Source organism: Diadema antillarum, unplaced genomic scaffold (assembly GCF_040938485.1).
Source record: "Diadema antillarum isolate AM-2024a unplaced genomic scaffold, OU_Dant_1.0 seq00000620_RagTag, whole genome shotgun sequence".
Lineage (NCBI taxonomy): Eukaryota > Metazoa > Echinodermata > Echinoidea > Diadematoida > Diadematidae > Diadema > Diadema antillarum.
This window is the reverse complement of record NW_027271543.1, coordinates 1,736,447-1,764,002: the sequence shown is the minus strand read 5'-3', so window position 1 is coordinate 1,764,002 and position 27,556 is coordinate 1,736,447. Positions and strand designations below refer to the sequence as shown.

Here is a 27,556-nt window from a genome sequence, read left to right as displayed (position 1 = left end):
AACTTTGTGGTGTTCACAGACTCTGTCAGTAATAGAATCAAGTACTCTGTACCAATACTTTTCGCTTTAGATCATTGATGATGGTCTTGTGAAGTATGGGTATCTGTAAACGTTACAAGCATAATTTATGTCATTTTCATTTAAATGCGAGGATTGAAGGTATGTGAGTTGAATAGTATTATGACTTTGGTCGCCAGTCCCTCTTAAGGCCTGTATGTGATTTTTTTTTTTAGTTCATGGTTAATATGATGCTTTGAAACTGTTTGATGTTGTCCTATTTTTTTTTTTTTCAAGTTTTACACCCTTGAGTTGAAACGCAACATACAGTAATGTCATTATTAAGTGTCAGGTCTTCAAAGATCTTGTAATTGCTATGAAAGCTTTGAACACATGGAATAAAAGCAGAAATACTGGGCCGTAGATTGCTTTACAATCAAAAGATAAACCTAGATCTCAAATACTGTCATGTGTATGTGTATGCTACAGGGGAAGAGTCATTCAGAATGATATGCACAATCTCACCAGCCTGAGCATACAATGTGCTTCAGTAGTGTTGTTAACAATAGCCTACGTAGCTACATTTGTATTTATACAGTCTGTGACAGTACTGACACCCTTCCTTCACACCTTTGCATTGTACAAAAGTATTGTATGCATAATCATGTACCTGATGTTCTTGTATTTCATTTGATGTTTTGTTTGAATAGAAAAAAGAGCTATAATTGAACGAATGTCTGCTTTGAATATTGTCAATGTTATTATTTGATGAGTGTTACCAGCAATGTATTGCTTATTTTACTGCTTTGTCTCAACATAAGAAATTTGCTGCAGAAACAGATGTCATAAGATTTGAGATTTATTGTCATGACCATAAATTGTTTAAAGTTGGCAAACTCATTCAAGTTTTCAGTACCCAGTTTTAATGATCATTGTTGTGTAATGATTTAAAAGGAAGCAAAAGATCACTTGCATCTTTGTGACTGCTTTGCATGTTGAAACAGTAACAGTGTAACATATTGTACATGTAGGTAAATCAACACTTCAGGAGGTATTTTCATGGTCATAGACATTTTTTTTTTCAATCCACAAATACTTTTTTTTTTTTTAGTGTCAACTATGTAACCTTTCAGTTCCACCATAAAATTGTGAAAGGTTGATAAGTTAATGTTTAGTCATGCCAGATATATCCGCTTCCCATATCTTAGAAGGTAATTTCTTTTGAATCTTCTTCTGCTTCCGGCATGATTTCCAGGAAATGACATGAAGTGCACAGCTGTTACAGGATTGGTGTGACTGAGATGCGGCCAGAGACTGTTGGCAGGAAAGGAAGTGTCAGTCACTCACGGACACTCAGACTCTGTGAAGAGCGAGCATGAGGCAAGGATCAAATTCTTTGAAGTGCACATAACTGAGTTCAGTAGGTTTTTTGATCCTCACACCAACGAGAGACGGCGGATGTGTGTGCAGGTGAAATGGCTGCAGCCATCGACGAAGAATTCCGCAATGACCTCAGCATCGGCGATGATCGCCAAGACGACCTTGACAGCGACCTCCCGGAAGTGGAGGAGAATGGGATGGCAGAGAGTGCATCGTCCTTGAGTGGAACAAGTGACTATAAGACCGATGGGCAAGTAGCCCACAACAATTCGGCCAGTCTGAGGTCATCTCCGGACAAGCACGCTTCCAAGAACTTTGAACTCTTGGAGCAGCTTCGGATTCCCCGCTACTGCTGGACGGTTTCTCTCAACCACAAATTCCAGGAGAAATGGCGGCCTCTCACAATGGTCCGTCCAAACCAGATAAAAGCATTCGTTTTGCCATCTGTCAGGTGAGAAACTTCATTCTAAAGCCCCTATGGGGCAAACCCTGTTATAGCATGGCCACTGGGACCACCACTTTAGCCTTGTTGCAATTGATACCTCATTGTAAATGTACTAAAAAAGAGACCATGTATTAAATACAATAATGGAAAATCAGGACTGGCAGTCACATTATTTCATTAAAAACGGTACCTTGTTGTAAGCAATCTCGTTTTAAAAGGGCTTCCCTGTACTAACTTTTCTTTCCATGCTTGCCAAACATTGGGTCCTCCCCTCAATATTTTTCATAATTGTTGATGTATGTGCAAAAAAAAAAAAAAAGGAAATATTTTTACAAGTTTTTTTTTCTGCCCATTATTACAGTGTTTCTTATACAATTATACCGGTCCCCTCTCCACTTTTTTTCATAATTGTAGATAATGTGTGTGCAAAAAAAAAAAAAAAGGAAATATTTTTACATGTTTTTTTCTCCCCATCATTATGATGTTTATTTATACAAACACATTCCAATTTCATTACAGTATCAATAATATTATTGTCATAGCGATAATCCACTCATAGTAGACTGGTTCTGTAACTTATTCAGATTTTCCACATGATTTGTTCCCAAAAATTGCCCTTAACAACCACAAAGCTTACTGAGGCTTGCCTTTTCTAGCAACATCTAGTGCCTATGGAACTTAATGGGAGGGGAGCAGATGGATAACATGCTTCCTTACTAGGCTATAGGAAAAGAAACATCCATAGATTGTAATTAATTACAGAAATGGTCTTGTGCATTGCAGCATCTCCTATTGTGTGTCTGTCCAATCTCTGCAGATATTCACAAATGCACTTTAAGATGTGGAGAGGTGGAAAGAGGCCATTTATAGATGTGCTTCATCCAGTCAAATTTAGACCCATATTTGGTGAGTATATTCAGTGAATAGGTTTATGTTTCTTGTAGATTTAAAAGAAAAAATGCTAGCCCATTTGTCAGATTGCAGCCCAGAATAGGTGAAAATAATGGCAGTCTGGGCACAGTTCTCATGCATTGGATTATTGAAGACAGTTGTGTTAATTAGTGTCTTGTTTATTGTGGAACTTGTTGAATATTAAAGACCCTTTGTTTTCTGCCAGTGAATTTATTAAAGACTACAGTATTACATAGTATTACATGCTGGGGTGATTTGGTATCTACAGATAAAAACAGATAACTGTACAATGTATGTCTGTGACTTGAATACCTTGAATTATGCAACAAAATGTGTATCATTTCAGTCTTGGGGTTCTCAACAACCTCATGATAGCTACTATTCAAATAAAAAACAATTTAAGCAAAAGAGATCAAACTATGACAGTATTTTTATTTTTATCTATCTATCTATCTATCTATATATATATATATATTTTTTTTTTTTTTTTTTTTGGGGGGGGTCAATAGTATCAATCATGACAAAGTACAGGTGTACAACTTTCCCCTCAGAGTGGCATGGAAAAAACAACAACAGCAACAACAACAACAACAAAGTTTTGTCCGAACTGTAACTTGTTTGCGTAATCTGCATCTAGTTTCATGAAATAATAACTTGCAGTGTTAGCATGCATGGCAACTACATTTTTTTATGTAGGAATCTAAGCTGGTGATTACTGTTTGCTATTGTACTGTACGGTACAGCTGTACACTGTGTATATGACATTTATGTGAGCATAATGTTTTGTGCATCTGGACTTTAACAGTTTTGCAAGTGGTTGATTTCACAATCAAGACTCCCAGCAACTGAATGAAAAACAAGTATATTGTTTGTTTTTTTCAAGAGAGAAGTTGACATTTTCCTGTTACATTTCATTTTTGTAACAAACACAGACAGAAGAAAACTGACCAGAAATGACTATGATTTATTAGTCGAAAAATGAGCAAAGAAAATGGGATCAGGATCCAATGGAATCCCATTTTCTCTGCTCATTTTTCCATTAATAAACATTTCATTTATGTTACAGAAGCCAGTATTTTGGGAAGTTATTGATTTCGCAAAAATTAGTCAACCCACAAAATGTTCTAAAGATATCAAAAAAGCAAGGGATGTACCACTCTTAAAGGAATTCAAAGTTTATTTGATGAAAATTGGTTTTGAAATGGTTGAGATATCCAAAAACAAAGCAAAACAAAGTGGTCATAATAATAGATGGGTCCCACCTTTTATTAGGACCTCTTTGATTTAGGATATCTCGGCCATTTCAAAACTGATTTTCATCATGTAAACTTTGAATTCTTCTTAGAATTGTATGCTCTTTGATATTTCCTTTAAGCGGTTTTTAATTATCTCATAAAAAGTTAAAACCTGAATCCCCATCTCAACCAAAATTATATGCCATCCCTTTAAGAGACATTCATAATTCAAGTCTGGAAGTTCTCCATCCTTCATATATTTTGAGACAAACTTGGTTCTACACAAAATATTCTCTCATCCCCTTTGGGCTTGTCCACAATCAGGTGTCCCCATTGGTGGTATTGGGTGCGGTGCAATCAACCGAGGCTGGAAGGGCGACTTCTGCCGGTGGTCCCTCAAACCTGGAAAGTACTCATACCATACTGTAGATTTGAATCAGGTGAGTTCTTTTCTTCTTCTTTTTTTCTCTCTCACTTTCACTCCAATTTGGCCATGAAAGTAGTAGTGCCATGCTGTGGCTTTGAATCAAGATTTGTTTGTTTGTCTGTTTGTTTTGATCAGAATTCAGCTTTGAATGTACTCATACCATACTGTAGATTTGAATCTGGTGATTTTTTTTATCTTGACTCCAGCCTCGATAGTGTGAAAATCCTACTGGCGTGTTTTTAGCCCATACTAATAAATCCTTGTATTCATAGTATATGTGACAAAGAGTTAATGAATTACTACCACATTTGCTATGATGATCATTTAGAAGTTACTCTGTGAGCATTAACACGGGAACTAAGGAGCTATATTCACCACATCACCCATCTGCCATGAGTATGTGGTACAACGAATGTGTACATTCTTTTTCTAGACTCAGCCAAAATGTTGTGAATATTGGGAGTGTTACACTTAGCATCTGTGCAAATTTATAACCACTACTGAGTGAATGAAAGTGCTGTATTATTGAGAGGCAATTAGGAATTCTGAATAACTCACTACTCATGGTATAGTGGCAAGAGTGATTCATTACATGCTGTTATGACATATTCCATCAGGCTGTAACCTTAATATATATATTTTTTTTTTTTCGTTTTCCTCTTTTTTGCCTTTTTTTTCTTTTGAGGATGTGGGATTATATTAGTAAAATTTCTCTGGATCAAGATATAGAAAAAAACTTCTTTTTTTTTTAAATATTCAATTTGTATTTCTGCATAGAATTCTCTTGGTTATAAGGTAAGTCATAATAAGGCTAATTCTACCTCTAGATTTGATATGTAGTATATTGTGCCTGTATTTTTTTTTGTAAGAAGAGATAAGGTGACATTACAAGTTCATTATCAACAGAATTCACTGAAAGAGTGGCAGTAAATAAATAATATACCATTCCAGTTTCCTTTGCTCATTTTCCATTTTGATACACAGTGTCATGAAGTATGCCTGATGGAATAAAATGACTAGAATTCATCATTAGTTTAAATTGCATTTATGGTGTCTGCAGAGCGTGAAAGTCAGTTTATGGTTTTATCAGTTACGCCACTCTGCTAGTTAACATTTAACAGAGCGTCGGGCACAAGTGTATACATTCACCACAAGCAAACTTCCTCAGGTGTGTTTTAAAGTTTTCAGCATTTGATTAATCATTGACCAAAATAAAAAGGGAAATGTTGTCTGAAAGGAGGCAAATTGGACAGCATGAAGATAGATGCAATTATTGTTATCTAATTTTCCAGGCGGCACAAAAGTCAATTTATCATCTTTGGCAGATCATCAAACACACATTCACAACTAGGTCAATTGGCCTCACCAGGCCAGTGTACAATGTACAGTATGTTGCAATGGTTGTATATTCACACCTTCTCATTGATGCTCCAAGTCTAAAATTTCCTGCAAACTTGTGTTCAGGGGTAGCTCCCATGTTTATCAATGTAATGTTGTAATGTAGCCATGTAAAGTCACACTAGAATGGTTTCAGGCAAGACATAAATTTGTTCATTATAGTTTTAGTTTACTTTATTTTCATATTTCTCGAAGAATAAAGAATATTTTGTGGTATTACAAAAGCAATATACAGCTGTAACAGGTGTGCTATTTAACAGATGCAAACTAGAGAAGCACTCTGAGAGCACAGACCTCAACCAAGCAGCTCATTTCCACCCGCACTGATCTTGTTCTTCCACAGAGATCAGTGATTTCCAAACATACGTACTGCTTTGTGGACTGAAAGTCGCCCTATTTCCCAATATAGAAACCTTTGTTACATCATAAACCCTCAGCTGCACGGCGCCTTGCCCTAGCAGAAACTAGAGCATGCGCTTTAGTGCGTGCATGCAAACCTCAAATACGCGCAGCCTGAACTCCCAAGTTCATTGACCCTACCTGCCAAAACATCAAAAATCCTTCATAAATTCCCAAAAAATTCTCGGATCACTACCAAAAGTTAATCGTTTGTTACCTGTGTCATTCTCAACCTTTCCTGTAAGTTTCATCCAAATCCGTTAACTACTTTTTGAATTACTTTGCACATGGAGAAACGAACGAACGAACTAAATAACAAACAAACCAATGGTAACGAAAACATACACTGTAACCTCCCCCCTTCGCGGAGGTAATTATACAGGATGTACCAGTATTTCCCTACTTTGACGTAAGCATAGAGGAAATAGGATTGTGCCTGCCATTCTTCCTGATACATTGCTAACCTGGAAATCGGAAACCGCTTTATAAATAGGAAGGGCAACAAAATTAAATGTAATAAACTTTTTATGTGTTATATTCACCATATAATCGGAACCACAAACCACTTTATCAGGACATGTTTTGGCTGAAACACTTCCATTGCCCATCACTGATGTCTAAAAATTCTAATTTAATCCTTAGAAATGATTACAGTGATTTAATTTCATCTCCAGAAGAGGTATTTTCTAACCAATGCCAGACATGTTCTGCTGATAACACAGCTAGACATTTGACGTTGGGCAGTAGGACATTCTGCCAGTGGTCATATCGAGCACCGCCAGCTTCTACTCAGACATACACAAGTACCACCACTTCAATACGAGTGCAGAGAGTCACCTTCACTATGTTCAGTCCATGCTCTCCCTCTTTGTGCATCTGTATGTGTAGTGTTTGTGTTTTTGGTCATGTGTACAATGTATGTGCATATGTGTGTGTATGTGTGTGTGTGTGACAGAGAACAAAGGAAGGATAATCACGAAAAGAATATGAAAAGAATGTATTTGTCCCTAAATGTCATTAAAAAAAAAATTGCATGTTGTTCAACCGAATGGTATAGCACAAAATGTTCAAGTTTAATAGCAGTTCTGCCTATTTCTCAGCATTGTCAGGGTCATCTAAGACATTGTGACTTGTTGTATACTCTGAAAAGAGTTATTTTGCATATCAGGTGCATTCCAGTGACATATTTTCCCAAATTCTGAGACTGCTGTATAATCTTCTATCATCATTTTGTTAAAGGTACTGTAGCGCATGTGTACTTGTTGCCATGGATATCAGTGGTTTGAATAGCTGTGCATGGTTTAGTATGATGCCCATATACTGAGTTTCAAGTGGGATGAATTCCACAGGCCAATACCATCCTCTACATTAGTGAGAGCTCTGCTTAAAGAGGAAATCCAGTCCAAATATAAAGTTAGTCTGATAAAAAAGAGTAAAATTCTACAAGTTCAACTGTCAAAATTTGACTGAAATCAGATGAAAAATAAGGAAGTTATGAAATTTTGAAGCTTTGATAGTTTCCCCGAAACAGTTCTTGTACAGTGGGTATGAATATGCAAATGAGTGAGCTAACTGTGTCATGCCCTCACAATTTTCCATTGATTGTGTAAAAAAAATGACGAAAAATTCAATGTTTCTGTCATTGAAGTCTGAAACATGATGTTATTCCTGGTTGAATAACTTCAGAATAGTACTCAGTTAGATATATGAGGATTTGAGCCTCGGGCATATTTGCGTTTGAATGAAAAACTGGAAATGTCAAAATTTTATGTACAAACTATATATGGTAAGTTGTGAGGGAATGACATGCTGACTTTGCCATTTGCATATTCATATTGACTGTTCAAGAACTGTTTCCCCCCAAAATAGTGAAACTTCAAAATGTCATAACTTCCTTATTTTTCATCCAATTTCAATCAAATTTATACCATTGAACTCGTAATATTTTAATCTTTCTTATCACAATAACTTATATTTGGACTGGATTTCCCCTTTAAAAGGGAGAAAAGCCTGTCTCCTGATCCCTCCACAATAAAGGGTCCACAGTAATATATCACATTCAACACAGTACCAAAACCGTGGGTTGTGCAATGTGTGCTCCTAGTATTACTAACAGTGCGGTATTACCCAAGGCTTAAAACTTGAGTGGGTATTTGTTACTTTGGTCCCTCAACCAAGCAGGAACTTGGTGATTAATAGTATTCTCTCGTCCTGCATTTGATTGAGATATTTGTAATGACACAGTGTGAAGACACTACCCTGATGTAACATCATCAGTTCTTAACATTTGCTGCAATAGTAGCTTGTGACGTAAACAGACACTGTCGCTATAACAAAACTGAGCAGATACATGTACTTCAGTTTTTTACTTTCTTGTGTAATGTACAAATTGTATACGTGGAAATTTTTGCAGTAATAATAATAATAATAGTGGCTACTTGTATAGCGCACAGGTCCACTTTTCAGTGCTCGTGGCGCTTCAGAAATGAAAAGATATTTACATGCATATATACATATTCAAACATTTTAACAAAGAAGAAAATGGTAAACAAAAACAAATATATACCAAATAAAGAATACAGCATATACCAACTAAAAATACAATATTGATCCAACATTAATTGATCCAGTACATTAATTTTTGCATATATTTCATTCTATTAGCTAGCATAAATTCTATAACCTGCAAAAATATCTTCACTATTTTCTTTGCACATTTTGACCAGGTTGAATTGTGGGCTTTGTCTGGCAGTGATGCATCCCTGGTATAGGTGTGTGTGTATGTGCCCTAGGAGTACCGGTATTCATTTGAGCTCATGTGTGTGTGCAGTAGTTGCTGTGCAATTAATCTGGCAGCGCATTAGTATTCATGCAGGGAAATGTTAAATCAAATTCTGTCTTTTCTGAGAACTGGATGAAAACATAACAGGTATGAAGCAATTGTGCACCGCGAATTCAAGGACCCTTGAATATGTTTTGTAGTCGCCCAGCACGAAAGATTAATCGCATGAAAAATGTTGATGTTTGCAGTGGTAGAAAATTGACAGTTGCAGACTGAAGTCATTAGGATTCACAGGCAGGCTGTAGAAGCTTGGTAATTGTTGGCCATTAAAAATTAATGAGTTAATACCAGATGGCTGTAGGCACACCTAGGCTCATATTAGGGAGAATATTATCATCTGATGTTGTGACTTCATGCACCATAAACAGAAACTGAGACATCCCTCTCTTTGTTTTGGAAGAGATATGGCCTCATAGTTGGGGGTGTGGTGTGAAAAGTTGGCTCAAAGGTCAACTCCCTGTGGGGCTGTATTCCTTTGGTTAGAGAACAATTTTGCCTGTCATGTTTTGGACTAGAGTGTGATCTTTTCTGTTAATGAAATATGATTCTTCTGATATGGAGTATTGTTCAGCAAATATTTGTAGATGTTCCAGGTTGGAGTTTTTGTCAGCATAGATAGGATATTTTGAGTTTTTCTTCCCCCAAAACATATGGCTCAATCATTTGCTTTTTTTGTTTGTTTGTTTGGGGTTTTTTTTAGTGAGCACAATTGATCAAATTGATTTTTTTTTCTGTCACTGTTTTATTATGCATTTTTTTTTTTGGTAATGTTAGTTTGTTATTGCACATGATTCTATGATACCAAAATGTATCACAAGCTTAGACAATTATTGTAATCTATATTTAAATTGACTGGATTAAAAAGTGCCAATAAATAAGACTGACTCAAACCTGTAAGAATTGTATAATAAATTTCTACTCACTTTATGTGATGAAAGATACATTGTATTTTTTTTTCCTTCAAGAGAAGCATATTTTTTAGTGGTAAACAGTGTATATTACGTTTTTATTGAGCTCTGCAAGTAAGGGGGGTGATTTAGCCTCAAAATGCTGATGCTGGTCATGGTGATGGCTTTAAGTTAGAATTGAGCAAAAATCTAAACTCATATCATTCAGTATTAACCTATTAAGATATTTGGAAGCTGAATTATACAGAATTGTACTCAATGTAACTGGACAAGGTAGTAGGTAGCAATTACATGTACACTGAGAATTGCAAAATGTGTACATTTTAAAAAGACCCAAATAGACCAAATGATTGTATTTTGTTGAAATGTATGTCGCCATTTACGATTGTTGTAAGACTGTACTTTACTTTAATAGGAGATATGTAGATTGGGTATGGCATGTCAAAATTCATATAATATGATATTCTCCTTGTATTTTGTGTTGAAATGCCAAATGAATAATGATAATCTTTGTAAAGTTTTTGGGAAGTGAGTATGAAATTCTGACCACCTCGAAGTCAATTCTTATTCTCCTAGTGATAGTATAACTCTTCACTACAAGTAAAAGTGGAAAAAGGAAAGGCCTGATTAACAAGATTAAAAAAAGAATGGAAGAAGCAAATGAGGGGAAAGTACCAATGCTTTGATTTTACAGAATATTAAAGAACCACTTATGAATGCAGATACTGTATATTTTAATTGTTCAACAATTCTTAAAGATCAAACAAGTGTGTCTGTATTTTCACTTTCTAATTCAAATGTGCTACAGTTCACAGTATGTGTGCGGAGGGGTGGAAAGACAGTCTACCAACAGGTCCTATCTCCAAACAAACCGTCCAACAAGGAGCTGGCCCATTCGTGGGAGTGGCAGTTCCCAGCTAACAGAGCCTCCTACCACGGGCTCTACCCCAGGGCCTGGACCAAATACCTCCTCCCTGGGCAAAACATCACCCTGGTGTGTCGCCAAGTCTCACCAATATTTCCTCACAACTACCAGGTGAGATTGCCATGCTATGACTTTTGGTGTTCATGTTAACTCATTTCGTTAAATTAATGAATTTTTGCACAGAGATGTGTTCGTGCAACTGATTGACAAATTGCCCTTCATCGATGTAAATTTGTCAATCAGTTGAAAAAAAAAAAATCTTGAAGCAAGAATTTAGTGAAAATATGCAGTGCCCACTGCTATAAAAGATTAAAACTGGTGTGGCTGCAGGACAGAAGCTAGGTAGTCTAGTGGTCACAACACTTGTCTAGTAATCAGTAGATTGTTGGTTCAAGTCCAACCCAAATATGTATATATGTGTGTATGTTGTATCTGGTACTTATAAACAATGAATAATTGGTGCTTTTTTACATCCATGAAGGGCAATTTGTCTGTCTTATTTGCATTTACTCATTTTTGTTCTTGTAACTCAATTCTGTTCATACATCATAAAAGAGAACTACAAGTACACATACATGAAGGATAATATTTGTAATAATCTAAAGTTGTTCATGATATTATACACTGTACATATTATCTGATCAGTGCTTGTCTTTTATTCAGCGTTATTAACCTTATTTAGCATTATTAACCTCACTTGCAAAGATGTGTTGATAGTTTGTCCAGTTTGACAAGACAAGCTATGAAAGCTCTGATAGTGTATTGGAAAGTTTTTTCATGATTGAGCAAACACTAAAGCACTGGGGATATACTCTTTGTTTTGTGATGGAAGGAATCAACTGCAGTTCTTAGTGATTGCAGTTCATGCAGATGAAAGAAGAAACCCAGCAAATACACTTTGCTCCTCAGCTGCTGTGAAGAGAACAAATATATGTATAACAGGGCGCTCCCATTACAACAAACACTGTTAGAGATAACAAAATTTGATAAAATGGAGTCAAAATTCAGGTCCTCCAAATCATTATCTTCATCACTTTTAATTCGGCTTTTGTGAAATTTCAATGTAACGAAAGAAAAAACCGCTGGTTCTGAGGATTTCATTGTAACAGGAGTTGCCTGTACATATATTACCCTTGTGACAGTATCTATTTGGTATCTGTTGATTATGTCAATATCCTTCTCGCTAACCTTGACACAGGAAACGAGTCTCCCCGTGGGAGTGTTCGTCTGGGACGTGTACAACAACGGCAGTGAAGCAGCCGATGTGTCGCTCATGTTCACATGGCAGAACGGAACCGGAGAATCGGAGGACAAGTATGTTTGAAGATGTGATTCTAGTATGACGATAAACTAATTCATATTCCACATACTAAGAATCCTGCTATAGGATTGGTCAAGAGCTGATCAAGTGGCAAAGCGTAGTTTTGCCCATCACATCACCTGAGAAGAAAAGTTTGTGACACTCTATGTTGATAGTCCCTTTTTGTCTCGCCCACCGGAGGTGAAGGCGAGACTAAGGGATCCAAATGGTGTCCGTCCGTCGTCCGTCCGTCGTCCGTCCGTCGTCCGTCGTCCGTCCGTCGTCCGTCGTCCGTCCGTCGTCCGTCACAAATGTTAAAGTTTACCTGCAAGACTCTCTTATGATGCATAACTTGGCAACTCTTACAGCAATGGCAGCCACACTTGGGTGATAGAAGCACTAGGGGTATCTTCATGTTATGGTGTTGTCAGAGGTCATGTGATGAGGTCAAAGGTCATTTGAGGTCATATATTAAAGGGTATGTGCAAGACCCTCTTTTCTATGTTGAAGTTTACCTGCAAGACTCTCTTTTGACAAATAACTTCACATAAGTTGCTTGGATTACAACCTAACTTGGGGCATAGATGCACTGGGGGTACCTTCATGTTATGGTGCCATTGGAGGTCACAGGATAAGGTCAAAGGTCATTTGAGGTCATACGTTAAAGTTTACTTGCAAGACTCTTATCACTCGTAACTCGACACATGTTGCTACAATAGCAATCAAACTTGGGTGATGGATGCACTGGGGGTACCTTCATGTTATGGTGCCGTAAGAGGTCACATGATAAGGTCAAAGGTCATTTGAGGTCATACGTTAAAGTTTACCTGCAAGACTCTCTTATCACACATAACTCAGCACATGTTGCTACAATGGCAATCAAACTTGGGTGATGGTAGATGTCTCTTGGGAAGTTGAAGGTAACCACAAGGTCAAAGGTTACAGACAGGGGTCAACGAACTTTTAGGGCCCAATGTTAAGTCTTTAGGGTGCATTTCGTTTATGGCTCATAACTTTTGATCCCTTTGTCCGTTTGTGACCAAACTTTAATGGAACATGTCTCTTGGGGAGGTGAAGGTCGTCACAAGGTCAAAGGTCACAGACAGGGGTCAACAAACTTTAGGGCCCAATGTTATGTTTTTAGGGCGCGTTTTGATTGTGGCTCATAACTTTTGATCCCTATGTCCGTTTGTGACCAAACTTGGACGGTAGATGTCCCTTGGGGAGTTAAAGGTCATCACAAGGTCAAAGGTCACAGAAAGGGGTCAACAAATTTTTAGGGCCCAATGTTAAGTTTTTATGCCGCGTTTCGATTATGGCTCATTACTTTTGATCCCTTTGTCCGTTTGTGACCAAACTTGGATGGTAAATGTCCCTTAGGGTATTGAAGGTCACCACAAGGTCAAAGGTCATAAGCAGGTCAATTAACTTCTGGGAGTTATAAAAAATATTAATTCCTTGTACGCGAATGGGCGAGACACAATTTGGCGATTGCCTTGTGTTTCGCTAATCTCTGGCAGTCCATACAGTCCTAACGCGAGATGAGTACGCGCGAAATAAAAGTGCGTTGCACTGTGGACTACCATTTAACTAGGTCACTTGATAGTACACAGTGCAATGCACTTTCACTTCGGTGCTGCGTGGTGCGCGCAGCAAATTCATTGTTTTGTCATCTACGCGCACACGTAGCCTAAGCCCTAAGGATACCTAAAGACAGCTAAAACGGTTTCAGATGTGGAATAAAATGGGAATTTCTAGGACCCTAGATTTGGAATATAAAGCAAATAATCAACTTTTAGTTTCAGGCAATGAGACAAACTATTACTTCCTCGGCAATCTGAATGTGTACACTACGTGTATATTTCCTCAGCTGTGCTTCGGAAAGAAAGCTACATCCAGATCGCCTCGGAAGTGATAGTTTGTCCCATCACCTTCACCAACGTTGATTACTTGCTTACTATACTGGTGTGATGGCCACAGAAGATTTTTTTCTTTTTGCCTTATGTCTTTCTTGATGTTCGCTCACAAATGCTTCACCGCTGCATACATTTCAATATCATTTAGTCTCAGATTTTGAAATAAATGGCAAAGAGAAAATTCCATTTCTCCATTTCAGGGTGATAGTTTCCCCATTCCCCCTGAACGTTACCAGTAAATGAAATGTAACAGGATATATGTTGTAAATCTAAGACAAGCAAGTATTGTAATAGTTACGATATATGAGTACATGTATGTATTGTATTGAAAGTAATCTGAGTGTGTTGTTCAAACAAACATTTCCTCTCTCTAACCTGGCTGGAATGAGTCAGAATTTTTTAATTAATGGAATGAAAGGGGGGGGGGAGACAGAGAAAGCAAGCAAAATTAGGAACATCAGGTTATCTTTACTTTTGAGAGGTCAGCATGCAATTATGTCATGATCTACTTAATATGCCATATATATATATATATATTTTTTTTTTTTTTTTTTTTTTTTGGGGGGGGGTTCATTTTGCAAATTTCAAGAGTCGGATGCTATTCGAAAATTTACAAACATGGGTAAATATTGACTCTGATTCTGACATGAAAGCAATGTGCACATATGTATTTGTCCGTCCATACAAAGCTGTAGCTGTATTCCAGGATTAGGAAATATATGGTGTATACAGCATATAAACATGGAGATAGAAGACTGATTGTGGTAGTGAAGAAACAATGTGTGATTATGAATGAACTGTGTGCTACAGGTCAACGCACTTATTTTGTTTCCTCTGCAGGAAAGGGGGCCGGTGGAATACTGGCTTCTCGTCAGCTTCAACGTCAGGAGTCATGTTCCATGATGGTCACCCCACTCAGCCCTGCACCGTGTGCATGGCAGCAGCATGCAAGGTATGCTACTAGAATGCAAATTTATAATTCTGTATGCTTGAAATAACCAAAGAAACTAGAAAAACAAGTTAGCAGAACAAAACAGACAAACACACACACATACACACAATCTTCCACAAGCCTTTCCAGAGTATTCGAATGAAAAGAAAGTAAAAGATAACAAGTTTATTCTCTATGTCATGCAGACTTATGTCTTACTTTTGTATTCTACATGTTGTTGTTATTATGCTTAATGTTGTGAACTTTCCAGGGAGTTTGTACTCTAATTAACATTTGTTCAACCTTCAGGAAGTGTAACAACTTTTATAGTTTTGTTGCCGCCCTTGTACTAACAGTTGGTGAATCATTAGTGCGGTTTTCATGACGTCAGCGAGTTGAAAAGTAAGGTTTGGCAGCCACCTAATTGAAGGACATTGAAACAGATGTGTGTCAAAATGCCCAGTGCATGCCAAAGGATAATTATCTTAATACTTGTTTGTAGCGCATGATCAGTATGGACGTGTGAGCACACATATGTTCATCTCTCATATAACCTAGCAATTCTAGGAAAATGACATTTCCGTGGTTTGGTACTGTGTCTTTTTGTTTAATAGGATTTCCATTCTCCATTACAATTAAGTTGGCAGTTTTTCATTAGATAAAGTCAGCAATTTTCTTCATAAAAGCTATTTGTTGATCAATATAATTGTTTTTATTTCCAGTTGTAGATATTTCTATACCCTTTAGTTACTAATTTATGACTGATTCTTCAATTTGCAACACATGTGATAGAAGATTGCTGTTTTTTCTCACAAATTGACAAATTTGGTAAATTTCTTTTTGATTTTTGCAGATATATGGAATTTTAAAGATTGTATCTTATCTTTCTTCAATTCAAGGCATATTGTGAAATTCAAATGTGCCAATTTGATAATGACAAAATCATAAATTTAGTAGCAAAATTCCCCCAGGACATAATGTGCTATTGACGGCAAATTGAACTATTTGGAAAGATGTACAATGCCAGAATATGGTGAACCAACTTGAAATGTCAGAGTGTCGAAGAGGAATTGGATGAGTGTTCAGTTTTACCATATCATTAAATTAGTCAATGTGTCCAGTAAACAATTTGTAGAAGTTTTTTGTTTTTCTGTCAGATTGTAAAAGTCTTCATTACCATTTTATCATGCACTCTATCATTTTGAAAGACTATCATAATATTTCTACTACTTGCTTACAGTCCATGTGTTTTTATACTATTCTCATGTTGACTGAAGTACTGAATGTTTTCTGCAATAGTCATGTAAACTAGCACATTGATTTATTATGCCATTTTGAGGTGCTCATAGCATTACTCGCAATCATTTTAACAACTCCATAGGATGGCGTGAACGTGACGACGTGCTCATCATTCGACCCCTCATCTCAGCTGAAAGAAATTTGGAACGACCTCAAGACAGACGGACAGCTGAACACAACAAAGGGTGAGGGCGCTCATTAACTCTGTCCTTGCCATCCACTGATATTGAGAGGTGTAATGATTGTGTAGCCTTGACTCCAGCCTTCTCCCTGCTGTTTACAGTGTGCTTGTATACCAGTATCACAAAAGAAAGGTCTGTTGTGAGTAGACTAGGTGAAAGACTGGTTTGGCTTCAAGTCCTCCAGTGTAGACCTTGTGTGGATTTATAATGAGCTGAGAAAAATGAGATGTATCAAGGTCAGACTTCACCACAGGGAGTATGATTAGGAACAGGTCATATTGAGCAGCTTTCAGTAGGATTTTAATGTGTAATAATTGGGTGCCTATACTTTGTATTCATCATGTTCATACATGTTAATTCAATCTACTGCACTTGTCCTTTTTTTTCTTTTTTTTTTTTGGGGGGGGGTTGGGGAGGGAGGGGGTTGGAGTTAAATTGGTTTTGCTGCTGGGAACACTTGCAAAGATGTTTTTCTAACAGAAGCCTTAAACTATTACAGGTCATGCTTGCTTTGAGGATAAGAGCTATGCCCTTTTGTACATGAGGTAGATGCAAGGAAATATTGAATATATTTATGAGGAGGATTCAAAGGCGTGTTTCCCCTCCCCCCCCCCCCCATGAATAGTAGCTATAAATTATATAAAATGAGCATAGTTAGCATAAATCCTATCTGCACTAGGGACTATGGACAGTGTGTACAGTGCTATGGGGTTTTCTGTGCCTATTGGCACTCAAAACAAAACACCCAAAGGGAGAAATGAAAGGCTTGCCAATGTCTCTTCTATTCTGTACATCATGCTGTGTTCACACATACTGGAGACCAAGAAAGTTTGACCAGACAACATGCAGTATTTTGCTCCAATTCTATAGTCTAGTTGAATCCCCGCGGAGAATACGGATTCTTGAGTTTACTGGATAAGATGCAGAAGGAATGTCCTTTCCCAAATACTGTTCAGCTGATGATGCTCTAGAGTGAATGAACCCAAAAAGGACTACACCTAAGTATTCTAAATCTTGAGTCTTCAGAGAAGGAATCCTATCAAACAAACAACAACAACAACAACAACAACTGGTTTTTGCTACAGAAAATTGCTATTCTAGCAAGAGTTGCTATCCTAACATCTTTTTATGAAATGGAACCCAGGTCAACCATGTTTGAGATACATCAGCAGTTTTGACATGGTTTATCAGCAAGACTAAAAATTGTAGGAGTATCACTTGTTTTCAGAATAACAAAAAGGAAAAATTACAAGAAAAACCGAAACAGATGCTGTAGTTGAAGACAGGAACCAATGTCAGTGTAACTTTCAAAAAATCTTAAGGTTATGCAACATGTTTATTTTACCACTCTAGATATATTGTGCTTCTATGTGCCTGTCTAGTGAAAGTTATCAAGAAGTCGGTGGTTACATAGACTGCCTTATGGTGCATATATCACTATGACTTCAGGAGCCCCTTCATATTCTCTATCATCGTGTTTAACACTTCATAATCTTGACCCTATATTGTGAAATTCTTCACATACTAACTGGTAAACTATTCACAATACAAATCCTTTCAAATTTTAGTTTAAGCAAAACCCCTGGATCATCAGCTCATATCCAAATATACACATCAAATCCTGTTAACCACATTTGGTGATGTATCTTTTTTTGTAATTATTTTCCTTTTGATTCATCTATTTGTTGATTTATTTTTGATATTACAATACGAGGGAAAGTAGAATTGTCAAAAGTCTCTTAATTACAAAATTCATAACTGATCCTGAAATTGGTAGCATATTTTTAGAAGACTGAAGGTACATTACTGATGTATGTTTGCATTTTACACTTTGTGCAGATTAGCTGAATCTGTTTCCATCAATGCAATACATATTAACCTGTAAATACGTAATGTTATGCCCTTTTATCTTGCATCTTTTGAAGTGATTATATGTCTTTTTTTGTTGTTCAAAAGAAAACTTCAATTAGTCCATAGATCAGTCATTCAGTTAATATTATAAATACTAGTTATTACATTTGTCCATTCCGTGGCACACCAACTTAACAGGACCAAGCGAAAGAACAGAAAAGGGTCATCGGATAGCGGGTGCTGTGGCTGCATCATGCCACGTGGAGGCTGGCGAAAAGAGAGTTCTGGAGTTCTCTCTCTCATGGGACATGCCTAAGGTTCATTTTGATGATGTCACACATCTGTACTTCAGGTTAGTAATGTCACAAAAACACTAGAAGCAAAGTTGTGTGTGTGGTCAAATGACTCCAAATATTAGAATGAACATGGATTGAAAAGCACATCGTAGTTTACCAGTAGTTCCACCCAATTGTAGATATCTCATAACTGCAGTGCAACGTTTTGGTAGTTTGTGTGTCTGTGTGTGTAACTTTGTCCTTTATTTGTCTGTGTTCAATGGATGCATTTCCTTGTGGAGAATTGAATAGGAATAAACTTGCCCTAAAAATGATTTTATTGAAACTAAAGGGTATTCCTATTCATTTATAAGGTCACATAACCAAATGAAAGTTTTGTCAGAAAAAGAAATATCTAGAATCATGTCTTCATGAAGAATGAGCAACATGCTACAACTTACAGGGAAAACTTTTGTGTCAGATGCATGGTTTGTGTTTGGTTGATAGTAATTCACTTTATGCCTTCCACTGAATTGCCATAGTTGGTTTTTGTGTTGTTGTTTTTTTCAGCAAGTAGATTATTTTTTTGGATCCTTCTAAACAAGCAAGTTATACAGCTGTATGTAATTTGGTCAATATTTGGAGTGTTTGCTGTTGCATTCTGAAGTGGTGTAGAAAGATGACTAACACCTTTACGGAGAGCTACATGTATAGGCATCTTCCAACTGGTGAAGCGTTAAAACTTCCAGTCAAAAGTCTTTTGGTGCCATTTGTATGTTTGTTTGTATAGACGTTACACGAGATGGTTTGGTAGAGATGGGACTGCATCACCAGCACTGTGCAGCCACGCCCTGGAGGAATACCCAGAGTGGGAGAAGGAGATCACAGCTTGGCAGGACCCGATACTCAACGACGAGTAAGTTTCATCTACTGCCCTGCTAGTGTCACTGTGTCTTATTCAGTGTTTAACCTAGACCATTTCATACATGTACATGTATGTATATGTGCAGGAGATGAATGCTTTTGTTTGTTTGAACATGGGTGCTGTAAGTAATTTCAATCACACTATTGAGATTGTTGTATTTGCTGTCTTCTTCTGCATTATATGCTGATACAAGACTGTAAATTGATTTCTTTGTGTCCTTTTTTGTTGTTTATGCTGAAATTGATAGTCGATTAAAAAAAAAACACCTGGAATTAAACTCACTTGTTGTGACATTTTGCCAAATATTAATTGGCTTTTGATTTCGGTCTGACCAACATTGTCTTTAAGCATTTGAAACCACAGACTGCAAATTCCTTTAGATATGGACTGTGACTTACTGTAAGTTTCATACAGCTGTACATAAGCATGAACAAATGCAGAGAAAACACAAGACATATGCTTCCATAACTTTCATTTGATAAGGTTTAGACTAGGTATGATTTTGTCATTTCATTCTGAGTGGGCTTATCTAAGACTGATTTTCTTTTGCAAGTTTTTGTGATATTCTGATGAGCAGTAGTAAATCAGCATGAAAATCCCCTCTAAAGAGGCCCTTTCTGACCATGTTCACACAACCACAATGTATACAAAATGTTCAAGGGAATGCTGATAATGAAATCATATGAATTTGATACCCCTCACAGAAAGCAAGATGAAATAGGGTTGCCTTTTAGATACATAGTATGAATTGTAAAGAGGCTGCTTGAATTCACGCTACATGAGGCATCCTTTTGTATTCATTTAAAACACTGTATTATAGGACTCTACCTGACTGGTACAAGTCGGCCTTGTTCAATGAACTGTACTTCATCACCGACGGAGGAGGAATATGGGTGGATATTGACGAGGAATTCCCAAATGGAACAACAAACCAACATACGAGAGCTGCTCCACTGGTCCGAGAATATGGCAGATTTGCATACCTGGAAGGTACCACTCATAATTATTTCTTTGGATGAAAAGTCCACAATTTTGAAGTGATAGGACACTTCTGTTTTGAGTGATCAGAGTGCTTAGATGCCAATTTCATTCCCTTTATAAAGCTTAAGTCCTGGGAGCATCGTGCAACTTCCAATAGAATGACAGTATTCAGCAGTGACGACAAATTTGCATTTCAGATACGAGGTATAGCAATTCACAGTATTCCCTCATAAAACAGTATATTAAGTCTTACCCCTGTTATGAGACTAATATCATCAATTGTTTATAGCCATCATTGTTAGCCTGTTGCCATCATCAAGTGGTATTGAATACTGTTTCAGTGGCTACAGTAAAGTAATATGTCATATTGATTCATTTTGTTGCAAATAAAGGGATGATTTGTCAGAAGTAGTAGTAGTAGTAGTAGTAGTAGTAGTAGTAGTAGTTGTAGTAGTAGTAGTAGTAGTAGTAGTAGTAGTAGTGGTAGTAGTAGTAGTAGTAGTTGTAGTAGTAGTAGTAGTAGTAGTTGTAGTAGTAGTAGTAGTAGTAGTAGTAGTAGCAGTAGCAGCCATAGTACTATGTGTAGTAGTAGCAGTAGTAGTAGTAGTAGTAGTAGTAGTAGTAGTAGTAGTAGTAGTAGTAGTAGTAGTAGTCCTAATTGATTAAAAACTTATGTTTTGCCACTAAAAGATGAATTGTACATAAGTCACAAACTCAGTAACACAATATGAATTGAAATGCAATGCCAAATCCTAGGTCTTCAAACTACAGGTGTACATATTACTAGCAAATGTGTGCATACCCTTTTCAGAAAGATACCTTGGAACCACTATAAATAGAATGCTGTTTAACTCTCAACTTAACTACTGAAGGGAAAACACCAACAAACCAGCAAACAAAGAAAGCATGGTGTTTGAAACACAATATGTGAATGCAGTGGAAACAAGCTACACTTCAGTGATTTTTGTGCCCCCCACCCACTTTTCTTCACCAGGTCATGAATACAGGATGTACAACACATACGATGTTCACTTTTATGCATCATTTGCCCTCATCATGCTATGGCCAAAGTTGGAACTTAGCTTGCAGTATGATATTGGTGAGTGGATTCCCTGTAGTCGCAGTAAAGGTATTTGCCTCCGCTTTTATCAAGTAGGATATCCGTGCAGCTTTTTGTGTTTCAGTGAAAGGATCTAAGCTGTAGAGACTACCCTTATGTTTTGAGTCAGTAGGACTTCTACAGCCTGTTACTTGTAGTTGAGAAATTGTGCAATGGATTATTTCTGCTGTGTACAATGAAGACACACAGGCGATATGTTGCAATATGATTGTAAAGCGATGAAGAAACTGGATATCTAAATAATGGAAAAAAAAAGATATCTTGTGGAATTATCTAAATATGTTTAACATTTTCGTCTGTGTAAAGTGTGGTACATATACACAGTAGAATTTAATGCTAAACAGACAGACAAATTTCGAAAACTTGAACACTCGCGCATGACTGCATGCTGTACCTGTTTGAATGATGACTTCATCTTCATTTTGTTTAAAACCCAGATGCAAAAACCCAAGTAAGACTTCAATAATAGACAGTAGAGTGTAGTGATTCCTAAGTACTGTGTGATTATGGTGCACAGTTGTGGTGCTTCAGGGAATCAGGAGCAACATCTCTTTCCCTTTGTTCATGTATGGAATTTATTTGGCTCAGTAGGACGTTGTATGTGGCACATAAAAGTGCTGGTAATTAGCCCCTAAAGTGACTCATTAGTGAATTAGAAAGGGAAGATTTGAAGTTAAAGTCCTTTAACAGCGATAAGATTACTAAACTTAAATCTACACTGTAACTTGGAACTCATTGAGTATAATTCTACTACAATTACAAAATCTATGCTGTGCAAGAATATCTCTTTTTTTTTTCCATTACAGGAGGAGATGCAGATTTTGTTTCCTGTATTTTTCTCTCATTTTCTCAAATTTTTCTTTCTCATGTAATCAGAGCAGTTGTGTGATCTAAAGTTGCAGAATTGACACAGAGCAGAGAGTGCTTTGTAAGGAAGGGGATATTGAGGAAATACTGTGTATGCCATATATCTAGCAAGTCTGATTTTTCGCGAATCAAGACCTCCCAACTTGAGTACAGTGATGAACAGAAATATGTATGCATGCTTGATGCATTTATGTTGGGATCAGAGTAAATATTTTGGTGTGTTGTTCAATTTGCAAATAGTGTCTCACTTGTGAAATTTAAGAAAATATTAGAAATTTAAGAATATATGGCATGTATAGTATATGCCTTGCAGGTAGGTGTAGAAGGTTGATGGGTTTCACTTTTTTCTTTTTCCTCCCTTTGTCTCAATTGCTTCTTCAGGCCATTACATTGATCACCAAGATGATGCAGCTTTCAAGGATCTTACGTCCGGCCTGCGCTCCATCAGGAAAAGTCCTGGCTGCGTACCTCATGACATTGGCAACCCAGGTTTGTCATTCAAACCCTTGGCACTGTTTTACGACTTCTTCTTTTCTTTTCTTTCTTTAATCCGAATCAAGTTGGCTGCAGAATCTCACTCTTGCACGTACTGGTGGTCCATGAAATTGTTATCTCCAATATAAGACAGCATTCTCTGTACCCGTTGAGGACGGACTGATTTTGCTACAACACACATTTCTCATAGACACCTGCCCGAGTATACTCGGGACTTGTCCTCAATGGGTTAAAACTTTTCTTCTTTAAGAATGTGATAACACAATATCCTCAAATGCGGCTGCGAAGACCTTGCTAGCTTTGAATACAGGGTATAAGTTTGTGGTGAGAATGTTCCGGAAATCAAAGTCGCTCCATCTGGAATTCAAAGCCCACATCTTGGATAGAAATGTCTCCTTTCATCCCTGTCATATCAAATCTGTGTAAAGTTCCTTTCCACACCAGAGTTTGACTTGGATGTGGAAAATTATGATTAGTGAAAATATGTAAATCATATAAATTGAAAGTAATGCAGATGATGTACTTTAACCATGAATTAGATCTAATGTTCCGTCAGATTTTAATTTCCTTCAAAATAAACCATGCAGACACTCTCCTTTTTAGGAAGAAGAAAACTCTATTAGGATACTTGTTGGATAACCATATACTGACCTCCCAACCATTCTTAATTTGGAGGAAAGAATCTGAATTTTGACCTTTTCCAGCTCTTGTTTTAATGGGAGTTTCCTATTTTTCTTGATAATTTTACTACACACTCCCATGGGAACTGCTCTTTCTCTCCTACTTTTGAGCCAAATCATCCCTATTTTTGAGTCAGAAAGGTTGGGAGATCTGCGATATATCTAAAGACTGTACTATTTATTTGTTTTGCTACAGAGGAAGAACCATGGTTGAGTCTAAACTGCTACTGGTTCCATGACACAGCGGAGTGGAAGGATCTCAACTTGAAGTTTGTTCTCATGACGTACAGGGACTACTACGCCACCAAGGATAAGGAATTCCTGGAGTTCATGTGGCCTAAATGCAAGGTATCCCCAACACTTTGTAAACTCTGGTGATGATAGTGCTAATGATGACTGTGATATTGATAGCAGCAAATGAATTGGTAATAACCAAACTTGATAAATGAATGAGCTAAAATGGTGTGGATGAGAGGATCAAATATATTCAGGTTTTATCCTTCAATCACACAGAATATCTTTCAGAGTGCATTTTTTCAATTTTCACACTTTTTTATCTTCAAGTGATTCTCAGTGATTTGTAATCCAGGTTCATCCCATGACTCAAAGCTTACTTGAATAATTCGGCCAGAAGCTGTTGAGCATAAATTATCTTTGGTTTCCTATCATACACGCACATTAGTTTTCCCAGTTGTGTAATTCTTCAAGTAAGTTTGTGCCAAACCTACTGCAAATGAAGCATGAGTTATTCAGTAAAGCCATACAAGATGTCATACAAATATATACAATGATAGTGACCTGGAATTTTTATTTGTTCTTCAGACGGTCATGGCCAAAGCAAAGAGTCAAGACAAAGATGGTGACGGTCTGATTGACCACGAGGGTACAGCTGACCAGACCTATGATGCATGGACATCTAAAGGTGTCAGGTCAGTGGAGAAAATGTCAATTAAGTATATGTGAAATAGCTGCAGACGCTACTTCCTCTGAGTAAAAAAGTAGATTTCAGTGCAAACTGTGGTTTGTTTAAGGAGCATATGTGTTGGACTGAAGGTTTTGTCTTAAATCTGTTATTTAGTTTGTAATGTATAAGTAAAAGATAATGTTATTAGACGATATGAAGATATATTGACAAAGTGGTATGGATAAAGTACTGGGTAAGATGTTTGGAGCAAGGAGGAACAGTACTACAATAATGGAAGTTTTTGCTTGATGAAACGTTTGTGCTAAGTCTCGCTCAGTCTATGTTTTTTATTTAAAGCTTCAAAGGAAAAAAATGTTCACTGGTTAATTTTATTAACCATGCCGTTAGATTTACTGGGAATAATATTTAGAATGCATATGATAAAAGTGGGAACTTTTAGCTCGTGAGTACTGTGTAGTTTGCCATCTGGTTATTTTAAAGAATACACATGATTATTATGTATATAGAGCCACTCCCTGTTAGTAATAGAAAAAAAAGGAGATAATGTTGATGGCAATTTCTAATGAAAGAAAAGCAAAAAAAAGTCCTGTGAAGACATATTTTTGTCATAACATCATAGAATATAATTTGTACCAATGCTCTTTCGTACAGCGCCTACTGTGGAGGTCTCTACCTGGCTGCCCTGCGGTGTGCGTGTGAGATGGGGGAGCTGCTGGGGGATCAGGCAGCTGTGAGGGAGTTCTCTGAGATTCTGGAGAGGGGGAAGGCATCCTATGAGAAGAAGCTTTGGAATGGTATGGAATCACTATGCCTATAAATGTCTGTATCACTGATGGGGAGTAACGAGACAGGGAGAAAGTTTGGAAGAAATCTCGGCTGCGAACGTATTCAGATGTGTAGGGTGAATGGGTTGGAAAACTTCAAATTATCACATAGATATTGTCATATTATATAACTGATGCAACTGCTGAGTGTCTGCTGCATTCATTTTAGTAAAGAGATGATTTATATCTGATCTGTTTTATCTTCACAATTTATGAGCAATGCTTGGATTTTTTTTTTTTTTTGCTTGGTTTCCTGGCTATGTTTTTGGTTTTACGTCAATATCATCTGCAAAATTATTGCACAAGTGAATGAGATTTATTGTAGTATTAAAAGACAGTTCAAGTCAAGCAGGTGACAAATTCTGACCGTGATGTGAAAAACTTGAGTTTTACATCATTTGTGATTGCCTTCCAAATCTCATCCAAACCTGTACACCAAAGTCACATCAGTGATAGAGACTAGCTTGCTTTATAGAGTGGACATAGTTGAAGCTGCCTCACAGTGTTAGAGACTAGCTTGCTTTGTAGAGTGGACATAGTTGAAGCTGCCTCAAACCTCACCATACCCCTCAATCTATTCCCAATGCAGGGAAATACTACAACTACGACAGCAGCAACCAGAGCTACCACGACAGCATCATGGCAGACCAGACGTGTGGCCACTGGTATCTGCGGGCATGTGACCTGGTTCCGGACGGCGGCCCCGCATCACCGCCATCACCAGCGACAGCCAGGGGTCAGGTCTTTCCCGTTGATCACGTGCGGTCGGCGCTACGCACCATCTTCGACATGAACGTGATGCAAACGAAGGGTGGCAACTTTGGAGCCATGAATGGAATGCGTCCCAGCGGGAAGGCGGACCACACAAGCCTGCAGGGGGAGGAGGTGTGGGTGGGAACCACCTATGGGCTGGCTGGAAACATGATACAAGAGGTGAGGATTAGACAAGGGGGCTGGTAGGTTGTGTTTTCTTCTTTTGTTGTTTTTTGTTTTGTTCTGCTATGTTCTATTCAAAATGAGGAGAGACATTGGAGGCTCCTTGATATAAAATTTTTGTGAAGAAAGTCTTACAGAGATACACGTACATTGTATGTTGAATGAACTGGTAACTGAAAGCTGAGGTCCTTATCAACACTGCTAACATGTGATATTTTGCTGTTGCTAGCATTTGCTACTTTTCTGTGTTTAGTTGCCTTTGTCATGGTATTTCATATGATTGTCAATGCTATAAAATTTATATCTATGTGCATCATAAGTATAATCTTGATGATGACTATGATTGCCATAATTTGCCTTTGAAGTTTAGTCATCAGTTTAGTTGCCTTTGTCATGGTATTTCATACAATCATCAATATTATCAAAAATGACATCTATATGAACCATCAGTATAATCTTGATAATGATTATAATTGCCATTATTTGTAGTACAGTGCACTTCTGGCATAATGAATACGGCTATAACAGAATTTTGTTACAACAAAGTAAGCATTCAGGTCCCAAAATCATATCTTTTTGTACTTGATTTGTTTTTACAAAATATCGACATAATGAAAGAAAATTGTCAATCCTGAGGACTTCGTTATGAAGGGAGTCACCCGTAGTATAATTTGCTGTCATTGTGATATTCAAGTAAACCAGTCTATGAACCAAACTATGAACCGTATCTATCTTCTTTCCTCCGTCAATACTCCTTACTTATTATTGTTTCTTCTCATCTCTTCCTCTGAATGCGTTTACCATTTTCTCATCCAGGGAATGTGGGAAGAAGGTTTCCGCACAGCCAGGGGTTGCTACATCACCTGCTATGAACAGGCCGGCCTCGCCTACCAGGTGCCCGAAGCATACATGGTGAAGAAGATTTACCGGTCCCTGGGCTACATGCGGCCCCTGGCCATCTGGGCCATGCAGTGGGCCGTGGAGAAGCGCAAGAAGCAGCAACAGGAGATGGAGCAGTGAATTTCTCCATCTTTGAGATAGAGAGAGATAGAGAGATAAAAGAGATATAGAGAAAGAGAGAATAATAGAGACAGAGAGATAAGAGAGAGAATACAAAGGCATAAGCAAAGCAGCAACACTGAGAGAGGTGGCTGGTATTTTTTTATTTTTTTTTTGATTGG

The 27,556-nt window shown here is 37.4% G+C and overlaps 1 protein-coding gene across 1 annotated transcript; it reads left to right on the top strand.

Moving 5' to 3' along the window:
• Nucleotides 1-1,472: 1,472 nt before the first annotated feature.
• Nucleotides 1,473-27,416, top strand: LOC139736062 (non-lysosomal glucosylceramidase-like). The gene is given in 17 exon segments (XM_071646809.1): nucleotides 1,473-1,828; nucleotides 2,640-2,728; nucleotides 4,294-4,409; nucleotides 10,752-10,979; nucleotides 12,067-12,182; nucleotides 14,925-15,036; nucleotides 16,397-16,499; nucleotides 18,546-18,699; nucleotides 19,413-19,538; nucleotides 20,368-20,537; nucleotides 21,523-21,627; nucleotides 22,897-23,004; nucleotides 23,887-24,038; nucleotides 24,513-24,619; nucleotides 25,267-25,409; nucleotides 26,029-26,372; nucleotides 27,192-27,416. Coding segments are annotated over 17 exon segments (2,754 nt in total).
• The last annotated feature ends 140 nt before the right edge of the window (nucleotides 27,417-27,556 follow it).